This window comes from Cimex lectularius, unplaced genomic scaffold, assembly GCF_000648675.2.
Source record: "Cimex lectularius strain Harlan isolate CLEC.00 unplaced genomic scaffold, Clec_2.1 scaffold283, whole genome shotgun sequence".
Lineage (NCBI taxonomy): Eukaryota > Metazoa > Arthropoda > Insecta > Hemiptera > Cimicidae > Cimex > Cimex lectularius.
The window spans coordinates 108,478-130,020 of NW_019394189.1; the positions used below are offsets into that span (position 1 = coordinate 108,478).

A 21,543-nucleotide genomic window follows, 5' to 3' on the forward strand; every position below is an offset into this window, starting at 1 on the left:
ACTCCCCCCGAGGACTCGATATTCCTCGGGGCGGGCAGTTTTAATTATAAAAGTTGAAAATGACTCATTAAGTATGGCCATAGATCTGGCAGTTACTTTCCATTCAAATTCTCACTTTCGGAATATTAGTAATTGGGGTGGTTCAGAGACATGTCTCGAATGCTGTAAAGATTTAAAATTAATTAGGCTGTTCAGCCAATTACGGCTAGCCAGTGGCTGACACCCAACGATATATTTAAATGGAGAAAAATACAAATTCTCTCCAGATGGTCTTTGCCCTACTTGCTTCAACAGAGAAAAGGATGATGGATCATTTAATGCTGTATTGTACTTTTTTCAAATCAAACTCGCGAAAAGTATTTCCCACCGGACTCTATTCATGAAAATTTGAATCTAAAATCTATACTAATTTACAGATCAAAAAAGACTATATCTGCTGAAATTGCTTGAAATATAAAATACGCTCGCTATAACTGAATTTAAAATATTAGGTTTTGTTGTACAAATTTCTCTGATATTCAACTTGGCAGACACGTTATCATTATTGTACAAACTTTGCTCATCATTGTTTAAAATAAAACAAAACTAATAATTTGCCTCAATAAAAAACAGAAAGATAATTTTGTACAAGAATCAATTTCTTGAAATAGAATAAAGATTTTTTTTTAAATACATATTGTTACAAGCAAAATTTAAAACAATTCCTTTCAAGTGGCATCTATATTTTAACTATGAAGCTTATAATGATTTACAGAATATGTCATGCGCTAAAACAAAAAAAAAAAAATGGGATGACTATTGGCACGGGTGACGTGAAGATGATTTCATCTAATTTATGTGAAAGTATGAATTACGTGGACGGGAATCGCCTTTCCGCCACGACTGCTGTGTTTCTCCTTGTGAAAATTCTGTTCCTACTTCTATTATGGCATTTTATTCAAATATAGCAAAAATGGAAAAAGAACAGTCATAAAACGGTAGTATAATTGGTATTTTGATTGTGAATTCTCACGGGAGGGGGAGGGGTAAATTTATTTAGTTTTCTTTCAACTGGGCAGTATTTATTTTTAACTTTTGAAGACTGTTGAATTGATTTTTTTTTTAAATGGATTGTTCGGAATTCTTTCTGGTTAGAATCGAACGTTAAACGATGATTATCAATTTACCGTGCCGTTTCAGAAGATCGCTTTTAAATAATTGTAAGGAATGGATTTTCAGTACTACTGAAATTTCTACGAGGTAAGTTCAGCATGCAATAAATTAATGGAGTTGTTCGTTAACTTAATGCATAAAAAGTTTCAAAATCATGTTTCTTGGGAGCATGTTTGTGTTAAAATGATTACATGTAACACGATATTCTTCTAATTTTTCTTTATTCCATTAAATTGATTAACATTGCTTTTGAAACAAAAATTGCTTTATGGATTGCAATCGTGTGATCAAAATTTCAATTATTCTTTGTTTAAAAAACAAATATTGTTCCACTTCTTTAAACGTCCTTGGATTTTTGAACAATACCATCAAATACATTACAGAACTGACTAAATGTCTGATGTTTTTAATAATTAAAAAAAAAACAACTAATGTTTCAAAATTATTTCTAATCTCAATTCTAATGTTCATGGTGTGTAAACTGCTGGAAATCATATTTGTTGCTCAATTTTAATTTGGAAAACTGGACTTCTTATTCATTAGGGGCGGGGGGGATTTATGTGTGAAATAAATTATAAAATATATACATTTATAGGTATTTATTTTTTAGAAAATATGCAGGTTAAAAAAATGTAAAATTTAAAAAAAATTTAGTTTTGCATTTTTTAAAAGAATTTTTAAAAGTTATACATATTAATTGAATAACGTGTAAAAAGGAAGAATATAATACGTTAATAAATAAACCTTTAATTTTCAAATTTATTTGAAATAACACATTTTTAAATTTTCGCAAATAAAAATATATTTCTAGTCCTACAAAAAAATCTATAAAATAAAAGAGGCATTTTTTTAAATGAATAAATTAGAAATGCAATATTACGTTATGTATTTGGAAAACGTAAAAAGTGACAAAATAAAAATTTAAAACTTAATCTTTAAAATTATTTAAAAATGTAACTTTTTAAAAAGTTTTTCGAAAGTAAAATTATTCCTGGAGTTAAAATATTTTTGTATCGATACAATAACGTTCCTCATCTACGGAAGTAATAGTGGTCGAATTGAAGAATGCAGTTTCATTTGGAGCGGGAGGAATTTCTTTTTTTGCAATTTTCCCAAATCAAAATAAAAATTGGATGCGATAAAAGCTAAATTTAAAAAAAAATCCATGTTTCCATAATTTATTTTGCCTTTTCTAGAGCTAGTTTTACAATGACGTCCTTAATTTTTGAATTTTTTTACTGTATTATGGCGACTTCTTCCAGGTCCTCCATCTAGTTATCACACGTTGTGGTGGAAGCCATAAATCTGGATGGTTATCCGTTAAAATCTTTATTATACTCGGGACTTTAGGGGAAACTTTTTTTATGTTTGATATAAAAAAAATACGCATCAGAAAATTCACTTCATATATGATTGGCGTTGGGGGGTGGGGCACGTTACGTGTATTGGTCTATGATAAAAGATTTCCCCATTTTCTGTTCCTCGAAATTTTTTGTTTATGCCTTGACTTCTTTATTTCTCTAAAAATCTTTAGTTTTTTGCTCTTTTTTTAGATTTTTCAATAATTTTGTAGTTTATTTGATTAATTATTGACCAAAATATGTAAATTAAGATAAAATATTTATTATGATTATTTGGAGATCGTGAGAGAGAGGCGGTCTGGTGTGATGTAGGTTTTAGAAAAACATTTTCTTTATCGTGCCAACGTTTCGACCTTTATTGAGATCATCTTCAGCGCCTGAGATTTATAAACATTGTTTAAATTTTACAAATACATGTAGGATGTGAAAAAAATTGAATTTATACAATGCTAGAAATTCAATCTTTTTTCCACATCCTGCATGTATTTGTAAAATTTAAACAATGTTTATAAATCCCAGGCCCTGAAGATGATCTCCATAAAGATTGAAACGTTGGCATGATAAGAAAATGTTTTTTAAAACCTACGTCACACCAGACCGCAACTCACGATCGGTCACTAAACGCCACACATAAAATATGTAATTATATGGAAAACAAATATGTATATTTTGTTGCTTCTAAATAGCATGATACATGAAATAAAAGTTTCAAAAACAGTGTACGAGGCTCAAACAAAAAGTTAATACATATAAATCACCAAAGCTTTTGCCATTAAGTCTAAATAAATAAAAGGTCAACTAACGCTAAATGTTTGATTAAAAATGGTATTTTACGTACAAATAAAACGGAATTACAAATTAACATGGACGAAAATATAAAGGAAAGGGCTCAAGAGTCAAGTGACACGTTACCTCGTTAAGTGGACTAGGATGAAAACTTATTTCACGGTTTGTATAGTTCTGCCCTAATTATAAATGAAGATTTCTATCTTCAACGACAAATAAAGATGAACGAACGGTTTCCATCCATAACAAATGGACTTATGCCGTGATGACATTACACCTCCACTTTATTGACCTCTCCCTCTCTTAATAGCTTTCCAGAGTCTGCTTTCGGTATGGCACATAATCAATAAAGTCGATATTTTCCCCACATTTTCCACGGCATTCGCGGCTCGTTTAACGGGCCCTTTGAATCGGTTGGGAGCCCTTTAATTAATATTATTCATGGGAGTGTGTTCATTACTTTGACTTTGGAAAATTAAAATGCCGATAATCGAGGAGTACCAAGATAAGAATGAGAACGACTTCAATTTATCATAATTAAGAGAATTATTTAAATGAAACGATATGGGAGGTAAAGCTTCCTTCATTCTGGACATATTGTTCACGTCTTTTGTCTCAAAAAATTTATTTTCGCACCCTTGCTTTGTGTCGTTTTAATTTCAACCGCTTCACCTTTTAAGGAATGCTTGATTACCCCTTAAACCATAAAATGTTCAACGTCCAGACTTCTCTAAACACGAAAGCACAAAATGTTTTTCATCAAAAGACAAGTGTAAAAAGATTTCACAAGGGTCCCAAGACAGTAACAAAAATCAGCAGCAAGAGCATTGGCCCCTTTCAGAACCGGCGTACCTTGAGAATAGACTAGGTGCAGTTATGATCACAGACAATACTTATTTATCATTAACAGCCTGTTCTAAACACAAAACTCATAATGGAGCTATGTAAACTATAATAATTAATTATTTTTCTACATAGTCGGTGGGAGGTCGGACATTTCAGGTTTCAGGAAAAATATTCCAATAATATAAAATCGTTTAAATGAAATTTCCCGACATGGACATACATACCATTCATGTATATAGCAAATAAACTTAAAACGCGAATTAACGGGGTAAACTAAAAATAGATACATTTCGTAAGTTTGTTAAGTCCACAACACAGTGTACTGTACGAAACGAGCATGCTTGTAACAGATTCTTTAACTTTGATCTCTAGAATCTAGAGACGATTCGAAAATTTTCTTCTGAACATAGGCCGTCAGGGAACGAATCTGTTGTTTCCGTTCGGAACCAAGGTTTAAAATTTTATCAAGTACATTTAATACTTCACTTTTCTTTTTGTTATTTCTCAGGAAAAACGTGAATAGTTCGAATTTTCGAAGTTTTTGCAGAAAATCTAAAGACCCAATTTTGACAGAAATTGTGATGGTGTACCAGAATAGAGCTTGAATTTTAAAATCTTAATTGAAAGTTCAATATGAATGATTACTTGTACAACTTGTATTGTGTATATGTTAAATTAACCATGGGTGTTGCCTAAGTCAATTTTATTTTTATTTCAATTAATTAATCTTTATGTAAGGTATTGGTTAAAATGAAAAAGCTAGTGACACGAGCGGGATTCGAACCCACGACCTTCGGCTAATGTAGGAATCCCGCTTATGTCACTAGCTTTTTCATTTCAATCAATACCTTAGATAAAGATTAATTAATTGAAAGAAGTTATTTGGTCAATCGGACCACAAAATATAATGGATTTATTTTTATTCTTTTGTCACTCCGTTGATTTGATATAATCTACCAAATTCTCATGCATTTTTATAATAATTTTTTCTTCAGATATGAAAACGTTAAAAAAACCAAACTAATTGATTACTGAAATTCTATCTAATTAATTAAAATTTAAAGAATTATTTGCGGAACACTTTGATTGATTTTACACTTTTGAATTTTTTGCTTTATAAAACAATTCAATCATAATTTTTGCTGTCAAAAAACCCATTAATATCATCATTTATTTCCTAGTAGTCTGCATTTGTAACTTTTCTGTGGAGTATCAGAGGACCAAATTTTGCCAGAAATAAGTAAAGTTCAAATTTGCAAATTTTAACGAGACTTCAATATGTAGGTACAAGTTGCATGTATGAGAGAAACCCCTTGACTGAACAAATTTTTCTCGGAATCAATTTTATTTTTATTATTTAGTCACTATTACTTTCATATTGACATTTAATCTAAGAAATTCTCATACATTTTTTTAAATGTTTATTTATTCAGAGGTATACTTTGAAATCCTCGACTCTACAGAACAGTACAATCCCAAATTTTGCCATTAATTTTTTTTTAAATTTCTAAATGTTAAAAAATTTCATTCTTGAATTTTTAATTGCATTGATTTACAAACAGATATCAGGTACACAATCAAGAGACTTGTTCAGTGTCAAGTGGAATAAGGAAGTTATAAATAAAATGCCTTACAAATAAATTGATTATTAAACTATAAATTTCTTCTTGAATAATGAAATAGTGTCATAATAATCATTATTGATAAATTATTTCCCGAGATTCAAAAACTCCGTTTCTACTCACTTCGTTGAACTAGTGGTTATTACTTTTGAGGAAATCACACATTTTTACATTAAAGTAAATTTCCTTATCCCCCCCCCGAATTGGTATACAAACAAAATATTATGATAAATAATGCAATGAATATACGTTTTTAATACAAGTAATTTGATCTTTGCCTATCATCTTATTGTTAGTCTAACTATCCTCCCTGGTCTGGTATGTAAGATGCATTTGTGTCTATCTTTTAAAAGAGACTTAACTTCACTTAAATTACACAGACACACTTTAGATGGCAATACAAATATAACACAATTTTGGTTTTTGTTGTATTCACAGCAAAACCTTTTCTTTTTTTTTATTATTTCAACAACAACGCTAAATATATAGATAGAAATGTTCTTGAATATGAATTGTGCTGTAAAGTACTTTTCTGCAAATGAAAGTTGTTTCGCGCAGTCAGCTTGATTTCCTTTGCAATTTGTATATAATTAAATTTAAATTGTATTATTTAATGTTGCTAGTTTATTTTATTATAACTTTGTTAACCAATTCTGTACAATTTGATAAATTAATATCCAATATTTCTAAAATTTAAACAATACTTTTTCTGGCCATTATTCCTTACAATTATAGTTTATTCCAGTATTATTACCTTAGTTTTATTAATTTTATTTAATCAGCCATATTGAATTTTTGTTTTGTTTTTCTAGATCAGTTTTTAACCCGCCGATTCGATGATGAACCCAAGAAAAATGAAAGATAGACTTGTGGCAATTCGTTTACGATTTTTCATGAAAATAGAAGATTTAATACCTGTAAAAGAATTTAGACAGAAGTTAACAAAATATTCCAAGATATAAACGCGCATCTCAATGCCAGGTTTGTCGAAAAAAATAACACAAAAAAAGGACAATTTTTTAATAGTCTGTTGTAATTTTTGCCTACTTAACAAACAAAAAACTGAGTGTTTAATAATCTATTTGTTCCTGTGCGATACTAATTTATTATTTATTTTATTTATTTATATATTATAAATAAAATAAATAAAAAAATAATATTTATTTATTAATTATTGGATTAAATGTTATAATCTCCAAAATTAAAGGCTTACATAATTAATAAGCCTTAAACTCATTCACTTTATAAAATGATAAAGAGATAAATTTAAAACTTCTTCTATAATTTATAAGATATAAGTCTTATTAAATCTTAAATTTTTTAAGGTGTAAAGTTATATACACATTGTCAGTATATTTAAAGATCATACCGGCATTTATTGATTTTACTTCCATCCAAACATTTTAAGTTTCACATAAAAAGTTCCTTTAAAAAAATGCATGTTGGTGAAGGTAAAAATTAGTGGGATAGGTCTAACATTCTCACCTTTTAAAACTGAACTAGCTGATTTGAAACTAGTTACTATTATAAGCTGGTTTAAACCTCTTTTTCATATTGATTTGCTTACAAGGTAGAAGACATCTCCACCTCTCACAATCATTACTGACTAATTTCGAATTTCAACTTTTAATTTAAAAACGTTCTAAATTTAATATTCTCGATTTTTACCGAGTGTAAAACTCTTATACGAACTCTGTATGCCCTTTTGTCAAAGTTCAGGTCATTTAGGGTAGTTGACATTTGCTTAGTACCCCTTGGAACATTTAGGTCAATGAGCACTTAGCACATCTTCATTTTTAAATAAGGAATAGTCAAATTATGTAGAAATAATTAAAATGTTTTAAAAATTACTACTTAATAATCAAGGATCCAATTTATTAACAAAATTTAAAAAATAATTTCCTCCCCACTCCTAATCAGATTGTAGGAAGTGCACTCTTTTTTTTACTCTCGAGAGTTTAATAATTAATTGTCAGAATTAGCTTATGAGTCAATGAGTGATGACCCTCTTAAGCTTCTTATCTTTTCACCAACTTGTATACACAATTATCCCTCCTTCTTAGTCAAATAAAAAAAATTTATTAACCGTATAAGGACTGACTTTCTCGTCCTTTTTTTTCCTTATTTGCAAGCTAGAACAAGCATTTGTCATATTTGCGAGCCTAGTAAAACTAATGATGCAATTAGAAGAGTGGCCACTAACAGAGGGTTGGAATCCACCCCTGCTATCAGTGACCTGATTGTTCTTCTAGCCTTCAGTTTTGAACAAGCCACGTAAGTGGCAACACATCCCAGGAGCTAAGTTGGTGTATCTTATGTGGGAGGTCCATGTACTATCTGTATGGTTCTTATTTGTAATCCAAATGTTTTAAATTTTTTTAAAAATATTTTTGACAATTAAAAAAAATTATGTGCCAATTATAATCAATTAACAGTTTAATAATAATAATAATATTTGCATGTTAATACATTAATATGGACAAATTATTAGTTTTTTTTTTTTTTTAAGAAATCAAATAATTTTCTCTTTACTTGTATAGTTAAGAGTTAAATGTTAATGATGTTAAAGATGTTAATAGATACATGCTCAACATTCATTTGAAGTTAATTGAAATGAATGTTTATCATAATCTTGTAGAACAAATAAAATTATGGAAATAAGTTGATGAAAGAATTAATTGACAAGCTTTAGTCAGCCACAAGGTGACTTCATTTAGGTTTTAACAAGAAATTCACATATTTGGTATCTAATTTTGAGTAAAGTTTATTCATTTGGATTTGCAGGTATCAAATTATTTTTATTAAAAAACTATTTATTTATAATGGACATAATCTTTATTATTTAAACATAAATATGGCTTAGATAAATTATTAACATTTAGTTTACAGGAAAAAGTTCAAAAATTTTCTTATGTATGATATAATGAGCTATATCTTCTTCCCTTTTATGCTTACAGCTTGATTTAATTGCAAAACTGTCTGCATGTTGGAAAAAATTGACATACAATGGGTTTTCATTGTAATATTTGCATATTCTCTTAACTTGCTTTCATTGAGGGAAACACTTGGAACTTAAACGCATCGTTTTTATTTTGTTTGCATGATATAAATAAATTTGAGAATAATTTTTGTGCGTTTGATTCACATCTCTTATGTTTTTGGCTCGTTATTTTTCCTTTTCAGGAGGTCCATTGGTGAAGAATGACCTCTAGAAATTCCAATCCAGAAACAGATCAGCAACATACAACTGAAACCAGTTTTACCAATAACCATCTCAATGAAGCCATTTGTGGTGAGGAAATGATACCATTTGAAAAGTTTTCCAAACTTGTACATTTTGAAAAATCCACTTGGCCTGGATAGCTGGAATATTTGCCTTTGCATGTTTTGTCTCTGTTATGTTTTAATACCCCATCTTGAATATTATCTACCATTGGATTAGGATCAGTGTAACCATAAAAACCAATTGACTGCTATGACCACACCCAGAATTGATGGATTTTTCTCTTCTTTTTTTAGAACTTCCTCTTGAATCATTTTAGTTAGTTTGATCGGTTCTGACAAGGTACGCTATCTATGATAATAGACCTTTTATTCACAATTCAGGGGTTTTTTTTTCCAACACAAACATTCTTTTATCCCACTTCTATTTATTGTTTTTTTATTTATATTTGTTTGCAACAAACAAAAAACAGGTGGTTTTGTTTGATATATGCAGTTGCATGTCTTTGTATATGTTTGTTGAAAAATATATGTTGCATTTTAAATGCCTGTAATTTTGTTTAACAGTCATTTTTTTCTTTTTAAAAGCATGCCCAAAACAAAAAATACAAACTTATCAAATAATGAGAAAAGTGAATGAACATTCAAAATTTGTTTGAATTTATTCCTGTAAAATGGAACAAACGATATTAGCTAAATTGATAAATAATTAAAATGCTTCATTGCATATTTTTTCATATCAAAAGTCAAACTGGAAAATTTTTTATTTAATAAACTGTTACTAAATCTAATAAATTATTTGGTTTACAATTTTTTACAGTCTAATATTTTTTTGTAACTTTCCTGGTCCAAAAAGTGCTGATAAACTTAATTTGAGCTTTTTTAAGTTACCCAGTGGTTCTCAACAAAATTTGACATTAAAAAAATACAAAAAGCTCGCACTACTACTTTGGTTTGTTTACCTGGTGTGGGGCTGTTTAATTGTGTACCAATTCCAGTTAAAAGTTATTTTAAATTGGCTCCCACAATTATTACTGTTTTGGTCAAATTTTCAAAATCATTAAATTGACAAAAATTACTTTTTAAATTTTAACTAATTCGTTATAATGTTATTAATATAATGCACATTTCAGGTTTGTGTTAGTGTTCTTATGCACAACAAATTATTTATTTAATTATTAATTAATTATTTCATTTTATTGCTTTATTATCAATCAATCACTGTGTACTGTATGGTATATATATATTGCCACAAAAATTTTGCTATGTTTTGTTATATTATAAATTAAACTACACTTTTCTTTTTAAAAACTTTTAATCAAAAATGCAAAAACCCCCTCATATGATAATACATTATGTTAGTAGTACAATATGTCTCAGGATATCTCATGCTATCTGGATGTCCTATCTCAAGAGTTCCAATAAAATTGATATGAGTTTCCTTTGGTTTTGATCAACGAATGGGAATAGGCTGAACTGTTTTTCTTAAATTATACTTATTAGCCTTTAGTTGCATATGTACTTTGTTTTTACTGATAGAGCTTTTTTAATAATTATATACATGTAAATATATGTAACAATTTTAGAAACCCAAATCTTTTAGATCGTTGATGCAAATTGGAATAAAAGTTTTAAAATTAGTAAAAATAATTAATTTAGCAGAAAGTGATATATATCTGATGAGTAATAAACGTCCTTGGAGATAAAAAACGTTTTTATTTGTCCCTTTCTCCATATCGATTTAAATAGTACAAATATTGCCACAATTATTTACGATAAACATTAAACAACGCCCCTTGTTTTTCAACAATCTTGAACAATTCAGCAATCATCCCCTTATCTCGAAAATGGCTTAATTTTTAAATGACTAATTATTTTGAAAAAAGATATAAGCTTGTTTTTTGAATATTCTCATATATGGCCGTAAGAAGGGCCATAAGTGGCTTATCCACTGTGGATAACCTTACTGTTATGTGATGCGTAAAACCATAGAATAACCTCTGTTCTTGTGTTATTTGTGATTGAGAATGAGTAATCTCTCCCAAGTAAAAGGTTTAAAGAATACAGATGCTTTAACACAGGAATTAATTGTGACATATACCACATAATCGTCTCTCACAGAAAAATGGAATGGTTAGAAAATCTATTTCCATCTCTGTCCAGATTTAGATCAGGTATATCAACAGATGTCTTACTAATATTGTTGTAATTGATACATTTATATGACCAGCATTGTGTAAAACTAATGAAAAAGTTGAATATTTGAATCAAATTCACCTATTTTGCCAAATCGATTCATCTTAAAATATGATACTAGTATAAGCAACTTAAACGTATGCCTCCTTTCACTGGGTAGTATCTAAGTAAAATCTAGATTGTATCTAAATTATAAACAAACCAGTAATAAATGAAATCTCATTAGATATATACTGTTCTATTCCAAAAAAAGTATATATAAAAATACTCCAGGGGGTAAGGTCGTGGGTGAAATGCATTTTTATCCAACTTTTTTGACAAGAATGTGACAGTGTAGAAGCTCAACTTCTATAAACCCTTTGATCATATTCCTTTAACTTCAATTCTATATTTTATAAGACCTATGAATCAGCAATAAGCCGTTCACAGTTGTTGCTATGTACAGTTAGTAAAAAAAGCCTACATACACTCATTAATAATGACACAAAAGGGGGTTAAAAACAAATGGAAAAATACTTTTTAAAACAATTAATTTATTTAAATATAGGCCTTTATATTTAATTTGATGTATTTTGAAGTTTTTTTTAACCACTTTATCCATACGTGAAAATTTAATATTAAAAAAAGTAACAAAACGTTTGAAAAAAAGGACGCATATGTAGAAAATAACCAATAACAAACAAACTTAATTTATTAACTAAACAAATCTAAGGATCTTTAGGACCTCTTTATTTTTTATTGGTTTTTTCAAACGATTGCTCATACTGCTATTTTTTTGGTAAACCTACAATTTGTTTTTCCCTACACCTCCATACTAGCCTCAGAAAGTTGGCATTTATATTTTTATGTCACGCTGTTTTAGCTTCTTTTTAACTTCCTGCCAGATGTGCTCTATTGGGTTAAAATCTGACTAATACAGTGATGTTTTTAATTGTCAATTAGTTGTACAGCAACCATTTCTGGGCACTTTTGGGACGATGTTTAGGATAGGTATCCTGGTGAAAAATAAAATTCTTCTTAAGTTTAACTTGATTGTACTTGGTCACAGATTTTATTTATTAATTAATTTTTTTATATATACTTTTTTCAGAATATACATCTATTAATACATTATTCTTTTAATTATCTTTAGTTGCCTACTCCAATTGCAGCCATAGAACCATAAATGATGATCCTTCTCCTCGGTACTTAAATGTCAGTTATAAGTTCTTTAATTTCATGGCCTCGGCTTTTCTCCTCCTCACTCTAACATTGCCATCAGGATTAAAAGTATTGAATTTACATTTATTAGTGAAAATAACTTAGTCCCCAAAGGTAGAAAGCCAATAAAGGGTTTTTTTTTTTTTTTGTGCAAATTCCAATCGCTTAACTTGGTTTACTTTGCGGTTATGTGATTTTTTGTGGTCAGAAATTATTTTTTATGTATTACGTACAGTTTAAGGTGTTACATCAATGTTGCATTCTTGTAGTAAATTAGCAGCTATTTTAGGAGCATTAATCAGTGGTCAGGTTTGTTAAAAAAAAAAAAAATAGAACAATAACAACCAGCTTTCTTGCATATATCAAATATATTTCGGTATTCAGACCTACACATATACACATGCTTCTAGGGTGACAAATGTTATAGCTGAAGAGAGGAGGGGAAGTGTGAGTCCTGAAACATTCAATATATGCAAGAGAGTTTGTTGTTACAGTACCATGTTTTTAACAAACCTGACCACTGATTACATGAACAAATATTTAAGAAAAAATGGATAAATCTATAACTTTCTTATATATTGGCAAATTTCCATTGTGTTGAGTTGAACTAGCGTTTCACCTTTCAAGTTAATGTATAAGCAGTACTGATTAAATTTGAAAATATACAATAAAATAAAAAATTTGTTTGCATTTAGAGGATTAAATCCAAGTGAATGTAGACTTACTAGGAGTAACAAACAAGAGGCAGATGTTTAGTATATCTTGAGTATATATTTATTACATAATCCTTTTCAATTCTGAAACGATATTTCAAGGGTGATTTTATCCTCTAAAGATCTTAATATAGGAAAAATAAAAACTTTAAATAGTACACATATATGTTCATAATTAAATTAGAAAGTAGATTGTGGTGTATGAAGACTTGCTAACTGTACATATTTTTACATATATTTTTGTGTGTTTTTATTAGCTTTTTCTTACAACTATTTCATTTTACTTTTTTTTTTTTAATAATTTGCCAATATGTTTGTTTTATTCTAACTATTCATCTAATGTGATTTTAGGGCATTACTTATATTTTAACTCTTTGTTGCTTTGTTTGCAGGCAGTGAAACTTTGTTTTCTATGTGTTTATTTTTTGACATGTATGTCTGGCCCATCAATAATAATCTCTGTTAGAATTACAGAAATCATTTAACTACAGATGTACATGCTCGGTATTTGATAAAATAATATTACAATAAGTAGTGCAAGTTAAACTCAACAGACCCTCCCGTACAGTTATAAAATTTCCTTCTTTTTACAAAATCATGAATATATTTCTTCAGCTAATATCTCCTAGGTTTAGAACTTAGATTATTTCAACTTATTTATTAATAGACTAGATTTATTAATAGACTATTAGAAACTTAAGTAGATCATTTAACTTTTTAACTTAGAAGTTAAACTTAGATCATTTTATATCTCGTTGATTTTTCTTTTAAGGGCTGGATCGCATGTAGTAGGTTTTTCTTCATCTTAGATTGCTTAAGGTTGAATTCAAAATAGTAAATCAATTTAAAGAAGAAAAAATATCTATCCTTCATACTGTTTTTAACTTTATAATTTCACTTAATCATCAACATTTATATTTAAATTGTTGTACTGCATGAATATATTGATTATTTTCAATATTCTAAGGTTCTTTTTGAAAATAATAAACAACCATTTCTCTGTTAGATTAAATTTATGCAATAAATTCTAAAAATTTTGTTGCAATTAGTGAAGAAGTAAGTGGTGATCATCCTTAATGTGTGGAGCTAATTTTCATTTATAAAAAAGTTAATTTATTAATTCTAAAACTTACGTTCCCATCAATTTTTTATTATTACCAACAAAATCGACTCTACTCGTGTACCGTTCAATGTAAAATTCTACATATTCCGAACGAGAATGTGTGCAGACATATTTAATGTGCACTAGGAGAATCAGCAATGATCACACGGCCTGGTTTTTTAATTTTACTTATGTATTTATTTTAATTTAATGCTCGCTGGTGGTTATTGTCAATTATCTTTTTAGTTGATGGTGATCGCGGAAATTTGGTAGAAAATTCAGAAGCACAACGCAGCCCGGGCTCAAGGGTTGTATTTATCAACAAGCCTCAAACTGACAAGTTCGTAACCAATAGGATTACCACTGCAAAGTACAACAAGTACAACTTTATCGCTTCGTTTCTTTTTGAACAATTCCGAAGGTATTCGAATTGCTTTTTCCTCCTCATCGCCTGCCTTCAGGTAATGCAGTGTTTCTTCTAGCGTCTTAAGATTTCAATTCTGTTTATAATTTTTGTAATATTGTCCACAGCAAATCCCAGATGTATCTCCTACGGGAAGGTTCACGACTCTGGTACCACTTATTTTCATACTGTGCGTTTCTGCGCTCAAAGAGATAATAGAAGATTATGTGAGTTGTTTAATCACCCTTCTGTAAAATATTGTACTGTTTTATACTAAGCAGTTTACACATAAATTTGCTTTTGTTTTTTTCTATTTTATAGAAAAGGCATAAAGCTGATGATGAAACCAATAACAGATTAGTTGAAGTTTTAATAGATGGCAAATGGGTTAAGGTACAATGGCAAAATGTTGAAGTCGGGAATATCATCAAGGTGAATAACAACTGCTTTTTCCCTGCAGATCTTCTAGTCATATCTACAAGGTAAAAAATAATGTGTGTAAAAAAATAAAAAAATAAGAATGTTTTGTCATTTTATAGTGAGCCACAAGGTATGTGCTACATAGAAACAATGAATTTAGATGGGGAAACAAATCTTAAAATAAGACAAGCTTTACCAATAACATCAACATACTTGAACAGCCAAATGCTTTCACAACTGTCAGCAACTATAGAGTGTGAAAAACCCAACAAGATGATTTATGAGTTTGTTGGAAACATCACAATCGAAGGAGAGCGGTAAGTCCATTATTCGAAATCAATTATATTCTTAATAATTCAATATTTGATGTAGTACGTTACCACTGGGTCCTGAAAAAATTCTTCTTCGTGGAGCAATGTTAAGGAATACTAGCTGGATATTTGGAGCAGTAATTTACACTGGTGCCCAGACCAAACTGATGGTGAATTCATCAAGGGTACCTCTTAAAAGATCAACTGTCGATAAAATAACAAATACCCAAGTAGTTATGTTGTTCTTCTTACTTATATTTTTGTGTGTGATATCATCCCTTTACAATGAACTATGGACAAGACAAAACAATTCGGCCTACTGGTATCTCGGAATTAAAGGTAAATAAATATTTTTTAATATTTATGTCTGAAACACAATTAAAAAAAAAATTTTTATCATAAACAGATTTGGGAAAGAACTTCGCCTTCAACCTTTTAACCTTTCTCATTTTGTACAACAATCTTATTCCAATTTCACTTCAAGTGACATTAGAAATTGTTAGATTTGTCCAGGTAATACAAAAGCATTGCCAATTAAAAACCTATTAGTGATTACACCTCTTTTAGGCAGTCTTTATAAATATGGACTTAGACATGTATCATTTAGAATCAGACACTCCTGCAATGGCTCGGACATCAAATTTAAACGAAGAATTAGGAATGGTAAAGCATATTTTTATATACATAGAAATACAGATAAATCTAATATTTCAATCGAATGGTTTTAAGGTTAAGTACATATTTTCCGATAAAACTGGTACTTTAACTCAAAATATAATGGAGTTCAAGAAATGCTCGGTGGCTGGTGTCATTTATGATGCTGTGGGTAAAAATGAAAACCCAAAATCTCATCCTCTTATTAAGGTAAACAAAAATCAAAATTTTCCAGATGGGCCCTTGTTAATATTTTATTATTATTATATGTTTTATTACATTTCCTACATTACAGACAAATCTTATTTTTTGGCCTAAGATATTGAGATCTTATTTGTCTTATCATTATACTGAACATAATGTATCAATTAAATTCAATTGGCTGAACCAGTATAAAAAATTATATATTTTTTCTTTAACTTTTAAAAACTAAATATTACATAGGTCATTCTAATATTTATATTTAGTATAATAATATTCTGGCATAAGAAATTTATAATGTGATAGTATTTTGTGATTATTTAACTACTCTTGGGTGCGTTCAGAAATGGTTAGCAATTCATAAAGTTAATAAAACCGAAATCTTTACCCAGGGATAGGGCTTAGTTTAAAATTATGGAACTTTTTTATTTGTACTTTCTAAATTATAATATAATTCATCCAAAAAATTAAATTTTTTGTCAATTATTTAAACAATAATTGGTTTACAGATTTCAAGCCATTGACTAATAATATCTTACTGGCTAGTGGCTTCCGGTTAAAATATAAAAAGTAAAATAATACAATAATTATTACCAATGATCACCTGACTGAATGAGGTCATCGGTGACTTCGTTTCTCATAAACTAATCAGCATTTTGGAACTGCGTTTGGTAAGTTTGTGGTGAAGCTATTGGCATTGGTTGCCATTTCTGTACGCACCCTTTGAGTTTAATGTAAACTAATTTAGAATCAGTTACAATTAATGAAGAAGGGTACAAATGAACATTCAAAAAGAAAAAAAAATCCAAAACAACCAACACAGTTGTACAAGCACTATTTTTTGTTTTCAGACTATAACAGAAATGCCGAACCATCAGCCTGATGAGAAGGCAGAAAAGGTGAGTTTGATGGATAAAATTGCGTCTGAGGCTTAATAAAATAAAATCACCTTCTCTGCTCTTATCCTTCCTAGCTCCTATTTGTTAAGGAATAAAAGCCTTATGTTACAGTAAAAATGTAACAACAAATGATCCTTAAAAATCTATTCTCGCAACAAAATATATTGTCTATTATTTATAGACGGTTTGCATTTAATGTGGTTTAAAAATAAGCATTAATTTAACAAACCATAACCTGTAATTATAAGGTGAGTAAGAAATTAGCTACTTAATTCATGATTCAACTCCTCTGTTTTTTTACAGAAAAAACCTGTTCCAATGTAATTTTTTAGCTTTGCTGGTTATCTTGAAACAAATCTATTAATTCGTTACTTCATCATATGCTCATAGGTTATATTTTTCCCCTAATAGTCAGTTACTCTCTGTCTATTATTTTTATCACACTAACCTTTTAGAAGAAATAAATGAAGAGCATTTTTTCCATTGTGTACTTGGCACTTTTCACTTTCCCAATATGTGTAATTGGTCATTTGCCTGACAAACATCCTTAATTTTTGACAGTTGATGAGTGATTTTTATTAGATCAGCCTCAATTGTTTTGTGTATACCCTGCCAATATTTCAAAACACCTTCACACACAACTGACCTGTTGAGTGTACCTATTCAGTATTACTATTACCTATTCAATTTAGAACAGAATTCCCATATTTTAAAATAATTTCTTTAAATACAACATCAAACCAGTACTAGCTTAAGTGGCCAAGACGTTACGGGGTTAAGGCCCTTCAGGTTGTCTCAAATTTTATTCCCCCCAAAAAATGGGTAGAATACAAAAAAAATTAAACAAATTTCTTCTATTAAAAAGTTTAAATAAAAATAAATGATCTCCAAATAAATTGATTGCATGCAAAATAATAAAACAAAACAAGATAAAATGAATAAATTAATTAGACAATTTTCCGATTAAACAAAAGAAAATTTTTGCAATCCAAAACTCTGGTGATTGTACAGATATTGTTTTTTTTATTCATCCCTATACATTCTAACAACCTATCGTCAGAACTATTATCTTCTTATTTTCTAATTAGTATAAATATAATATATAAATATAATAAGTACAAATTACATCCACAGAGCATAAATCAACAAAGTACAGCAAGAGATTTCTTAACTCTGATGTCAATTTGCCATACAGTCATTCCTGAGAAAACACCCTCTGGTGAAGTTTTGTACCATGCATCTTCTCCAGGTAATAATTATTACCAAAAAAAATCTTGTCATTTTGCATCATATTTTCATGTTGTTTATACAGATGAAAGTGCACTTCTTCAAGGGGCTAGAAATTATGGTTTCGCCTTTGATACAAGATTGCCGAATTCAGTTGAAATAATAGCTATGGGAAAGAGGGAGACATATGAAATTTTACAAGTAATTGAATTTACCAGTGCTAGGAAAAGAATGTCAGTTATAACTAAGACGCCTTCAGGAAAAATAATATTGTTCTGCAAAGTAATTTTGTTACAAATTCACTTTTTGTTTTGTAAATGTTTACTTCACACATTTGAAATTTGTGTAGGGAGCGGATTCAGTTATTTATGACAGGTTAGCTCAAAGTGGACAGCAATATACAAAAGAAACGCTTAAACATTTAGAGGCTTTTGCCAATGAAGGTCTAAGGACTCTGTGCTTTGCCATGGCAGAGCTTTCAAATGAAGAATACGAAGTAAGATTATTTCCAGTATATTGTAGAATATGACTTTGTAACTGTTATATTTTTAGAACTGGAATAAAATTTACTATGAAGCCTCAATTGCAGTACAAAACAGGGAATTAAAACTAGAAGAGGCCGGTGAGTTAATAGAAAAAAAATTAATACTTCTTGGGGCTACTGCAGTTGAAGACAGACTTCAAGATAAGGTCAAATATCTCTTGATTAAACTTATAATTGAAATTTAATCGATCACTTATTGCAGGTTCCAGAAACCATTGCTGCAATTATTAAAGCTGGAATTAATCTTTGGGTATTAACAGGAGATAAACAAGAGACTGCTATAAACATTGGGTACTCTAGTAAATTATTGCAACAAGGCCAACCCCTAATAATAATAAATGAAACTTCTCTTGAAGTATGTTTTATAATTTACTTGACTGAGAAATTATAATATTAAATAAATTTTTTCTGTTAATAATTAGATGGTGAGAGAATGTATTCTTCATAATTTAAATACATTAGACACTGCGGGTCAGTTTGCACTTATTATAGATGGGCTCTCTTTAAAATATGCTTTGTTACCTGAACTGAGAGGAGATTTCCTTAAAATGTGTTTAGCTTGTAGGTCTGTGATATGCTGCAGGGTCTCGCCTATGCAAAAAGCTGAGGTGATTTTTTTTTTTTTTAAATTTGTATTTGTTCATCACTAAACTCAGTGGACATTTTCAGGTTGTGGGATTGATAACAAGCAATACAAAAGGTGTAACGCTAGCAATAGGTGATGGTGCCAATGATGTAGCCATGATACAAAAAGCACACGTCGGGATTGGCATATCTGGCCAGGAAGGCCTTCAAGCAGCTTGCGCATCCGACTATTCTATTGCACAAGTACGTTATTGTAATTTTTAAGTTTAAGGAAAAAATTGGTGTAATCATATTCGATTCTCGGCAACACATGGAGTGGATTTTTATTTGATGTTTGCATGATATTAGAAAGTATGCCAAAAAGAAGGAAACTTGAAAAAGTTGTAGATTGAGGGGGTTGGTGTCCCAGCGGACCGAAGTCACAGCAGCTCAAGTGGTTAGAGCACCAGGGTATATAGCCGGAGGTCATGGGTTCAAGTCTCCTTGTGTCACTAATATTTTAACCACACTTTACTTAAAAATTATAAATCAATTTAAATGTGGCAACTATTGAACTGTTCACCACATGGTTGACAGATAATTTAGCACTATTTCCTATAATCATCATTTGCAAATTAAAGATTTCCTTATTCAAACTCTACTCCTAGAGGACCCGTGGTAACAGAGTGATCAGCATGAGAACTCTCAGCTTGTAGTCGTGGGTTTAATTCCCATTAACTAACACCCCTGGGTTTTTTTTTCCTTCCCATGTTCCCTTTCATAACAATGAGGAAAAATACAGTACATTGAATATGAGTTTTGGCTAACATTAACAAAATAAATCCATAAAAAAACGTAATCATTTTTTATTTGTTTCTTGTATGCCTTTAAATCTCCATAAGGGATACAATGATTCATATCCTTTTGAGATACCTCCTTGAGCTACTTTTATATACACTTTATTTCAAGGATTTTTTCCTGTTTAGAATAAAATAAAATATGATAAGTCAGCACCAGGCATGAAAAATTTAGCAAATTTGAACAATTTGCCTACCACTTTATTTTATGCATAAGGTGTAGAGCCTTTTTAGTGGGTTTGTTGTTGCCTACACACCATCTTCAATCTTTCAATCCTCCCTGTACTATGTCCTTTTATTATTTTATTTATTTATTGAAAAAAATGTATTAATCCTTTTCAGTTCAGATTTCTTATAAAACTGCTATTCGTCCATGGATCCTGGAATTATAACAGAATGATTAAAATAATTTTATACAGTTTTTACAAAAATATTTGCCTTTATGTAATGGAGCTTTGGTTTGCAATATATTCTGGCTGGTCTGGGCAAATTTTGTTCGAAAGATGGTCCATAGGAATGTACAATGTTGTATGTATCATTCAAAATACTACAATAATTATTTTTTAAATTAATTATTTTTATTCTATTATAAACAAATTGCAAAATATATTTAGATTTTCACAGCTTTCCCTCCTTTTGCGATTGGATTATTTGACAAAGTGTGTTCAGCTGATGTTATGCTTCGTTATCCAAAATTATACAGTCACAGGCCAAACTTTGGTGTATTGACATTCTGGATATGGATTGGAAACGCTTTAGTACATAGTATAATATTGTTCTGGCTGCCGATGTGGATGCTTCAACAAGACACAGTTTGGCCGAATGGAAGGGAGGGTGGATACCTAGTACTAGGAAACTTTGTGTACACGGTAAGTTTTTAATTTTTGTAAAATGTTTATGGGTATAAAGGCAACATTTTATTTGCAGTATGTAGTGGTGGTTGTTTGTTTAAAAGCTGGCCTGCATATGAACTTCTGGACAGTTATCACACATCTTGCAATCTGGGGTTCAATTGCTGCATGGTTCATGTTCGTAATTGCTTACAGGTATTTTAAATTTTATCATATCCCTAAAATTGTATTCTCTTAACATAAATATTTTTTTTAGTCATGTGTGGCCAACATTGCCTATTGGAGCCATAATGTCCGGCATGGACATAATGCTCTTTACAGCAATTCCTTTTTGGTTAGGCTTGATTATTATCCCAATGGTAACACTTCTTCCTGATATTGCTATTATTGTGTAAGTAATCATCATTTAAAA

General features: G+C 29.7%; 1 protein-coding gene across 17 annotated transcripts in view; it reads left to right on the plus strand.

Annotated features, from left to right (window-relative positions):
* LOC106669096 (phospholipid-transporting ATPase IA) overlaps nucleotides 1–21,543 on the plus strand; it is a 37,606-nt gene that overhangs the window by 6,802 nt on the left and 9,261 nt on the right. For 10 of the 17 annotated variants that reach the window (XR_001340864.2, XM_014398362.2, XM_024230060.1 and 7 more), the window contains exons 2-23: nucleotides 6,580–6,748; nucleotides 8,951–9,059; nucleotides 14,447–14,661; nucleotides 14,732–14,830; nucleotides 14,925–15,085; nucleotides 15,143–15,340; nucleotides 15,396–15,673; nucleotides 15,741–15,847; nucleotides 15,902–15,997; nucleotides 16,064–16,198; nucleotides 17,041–17,088; nucleotides 18,223–18,337; nucleotides 18,401–18,597; nucleotides 18,665–18,811; nucleotides 18,868–19,005; nucleotides 19,062–19,214; nucleotides 19,282–19,467; nucleotides 19,529–19,687; nucleotides 20,623–20,808; nucleotides 20,895–21,149; nucleotides 21,208–21,326; nucleotides 21,388–21,522. Coding sequence is in view for 10 of the 17 variants with exons in the window: in XM_014398362.2 (XP_014253848.1) it covers nucleotides 8,969–9,059; nucleotides 14,447–14,661; nucleotides 14,732–14,830; nucleotides 14,925–15,085; nucleotides 15,143–15,340; nucleotides 15,396–15,673; nucleotides 15,741–15,847; nucleotides 15,902–15,997; nucleotides 16,064–16,198; nucleotides 17,041–17,088; nucleotides 18,223–18,337; nucleotides 18,401–18,597; nucleotides 18,665–18,811; nucleotides 18,868–19,005; nucleotides 19,062–19,214; nucleotides 19,282–19,467; nucleotides 19,529–19,687; nucleotides 20,623–20,808; nucleotides 20,895–21,149; nucleotides 21,208–21,326; nucleotides 21,388–21,522 (3,218 nt within the window). In the remaining 7 variants the exon portion in view is untranslated. Of the gene's footprint in view, nucleotides 1–6,579; nucleotides 6,749–8,033; nucleotides 8,107–8,950; nucleotides 9,060–10,959; nucleotides 11,164–14,446; nucleotides 14,662–14,731; nucleotides 14,831–14,924; nucleotides 15,086–15,142; nucleotides 15,341–15,395; nucleotides 15,674–15,740; nucleotides 15,848–15,901; nucleotides 15,998–16,063; nucleotides 16,199–17,040; nucleotides 17,089–18,222; nucleotides 18,338–18,400; nucleotides 18,598–18,664; nucleotides 18,812–18,867; nucleotides 19,006–19,061; nucleotides 19,215–19,281; nucleotides 19,468–19,528; nucleotides 19,688–20,622; nucleotides 20,809–20,894; nucleotides 21,150–21,207; nucleotides 21,327–21,387; nucleotides 21,523–21,543 lie in introns of those variants that run through there. The other 7 variants (XR_001340868.2, XM_014398364.2, XR_001340865.2 and 4 more) reach the window with 6 other exon arrangements.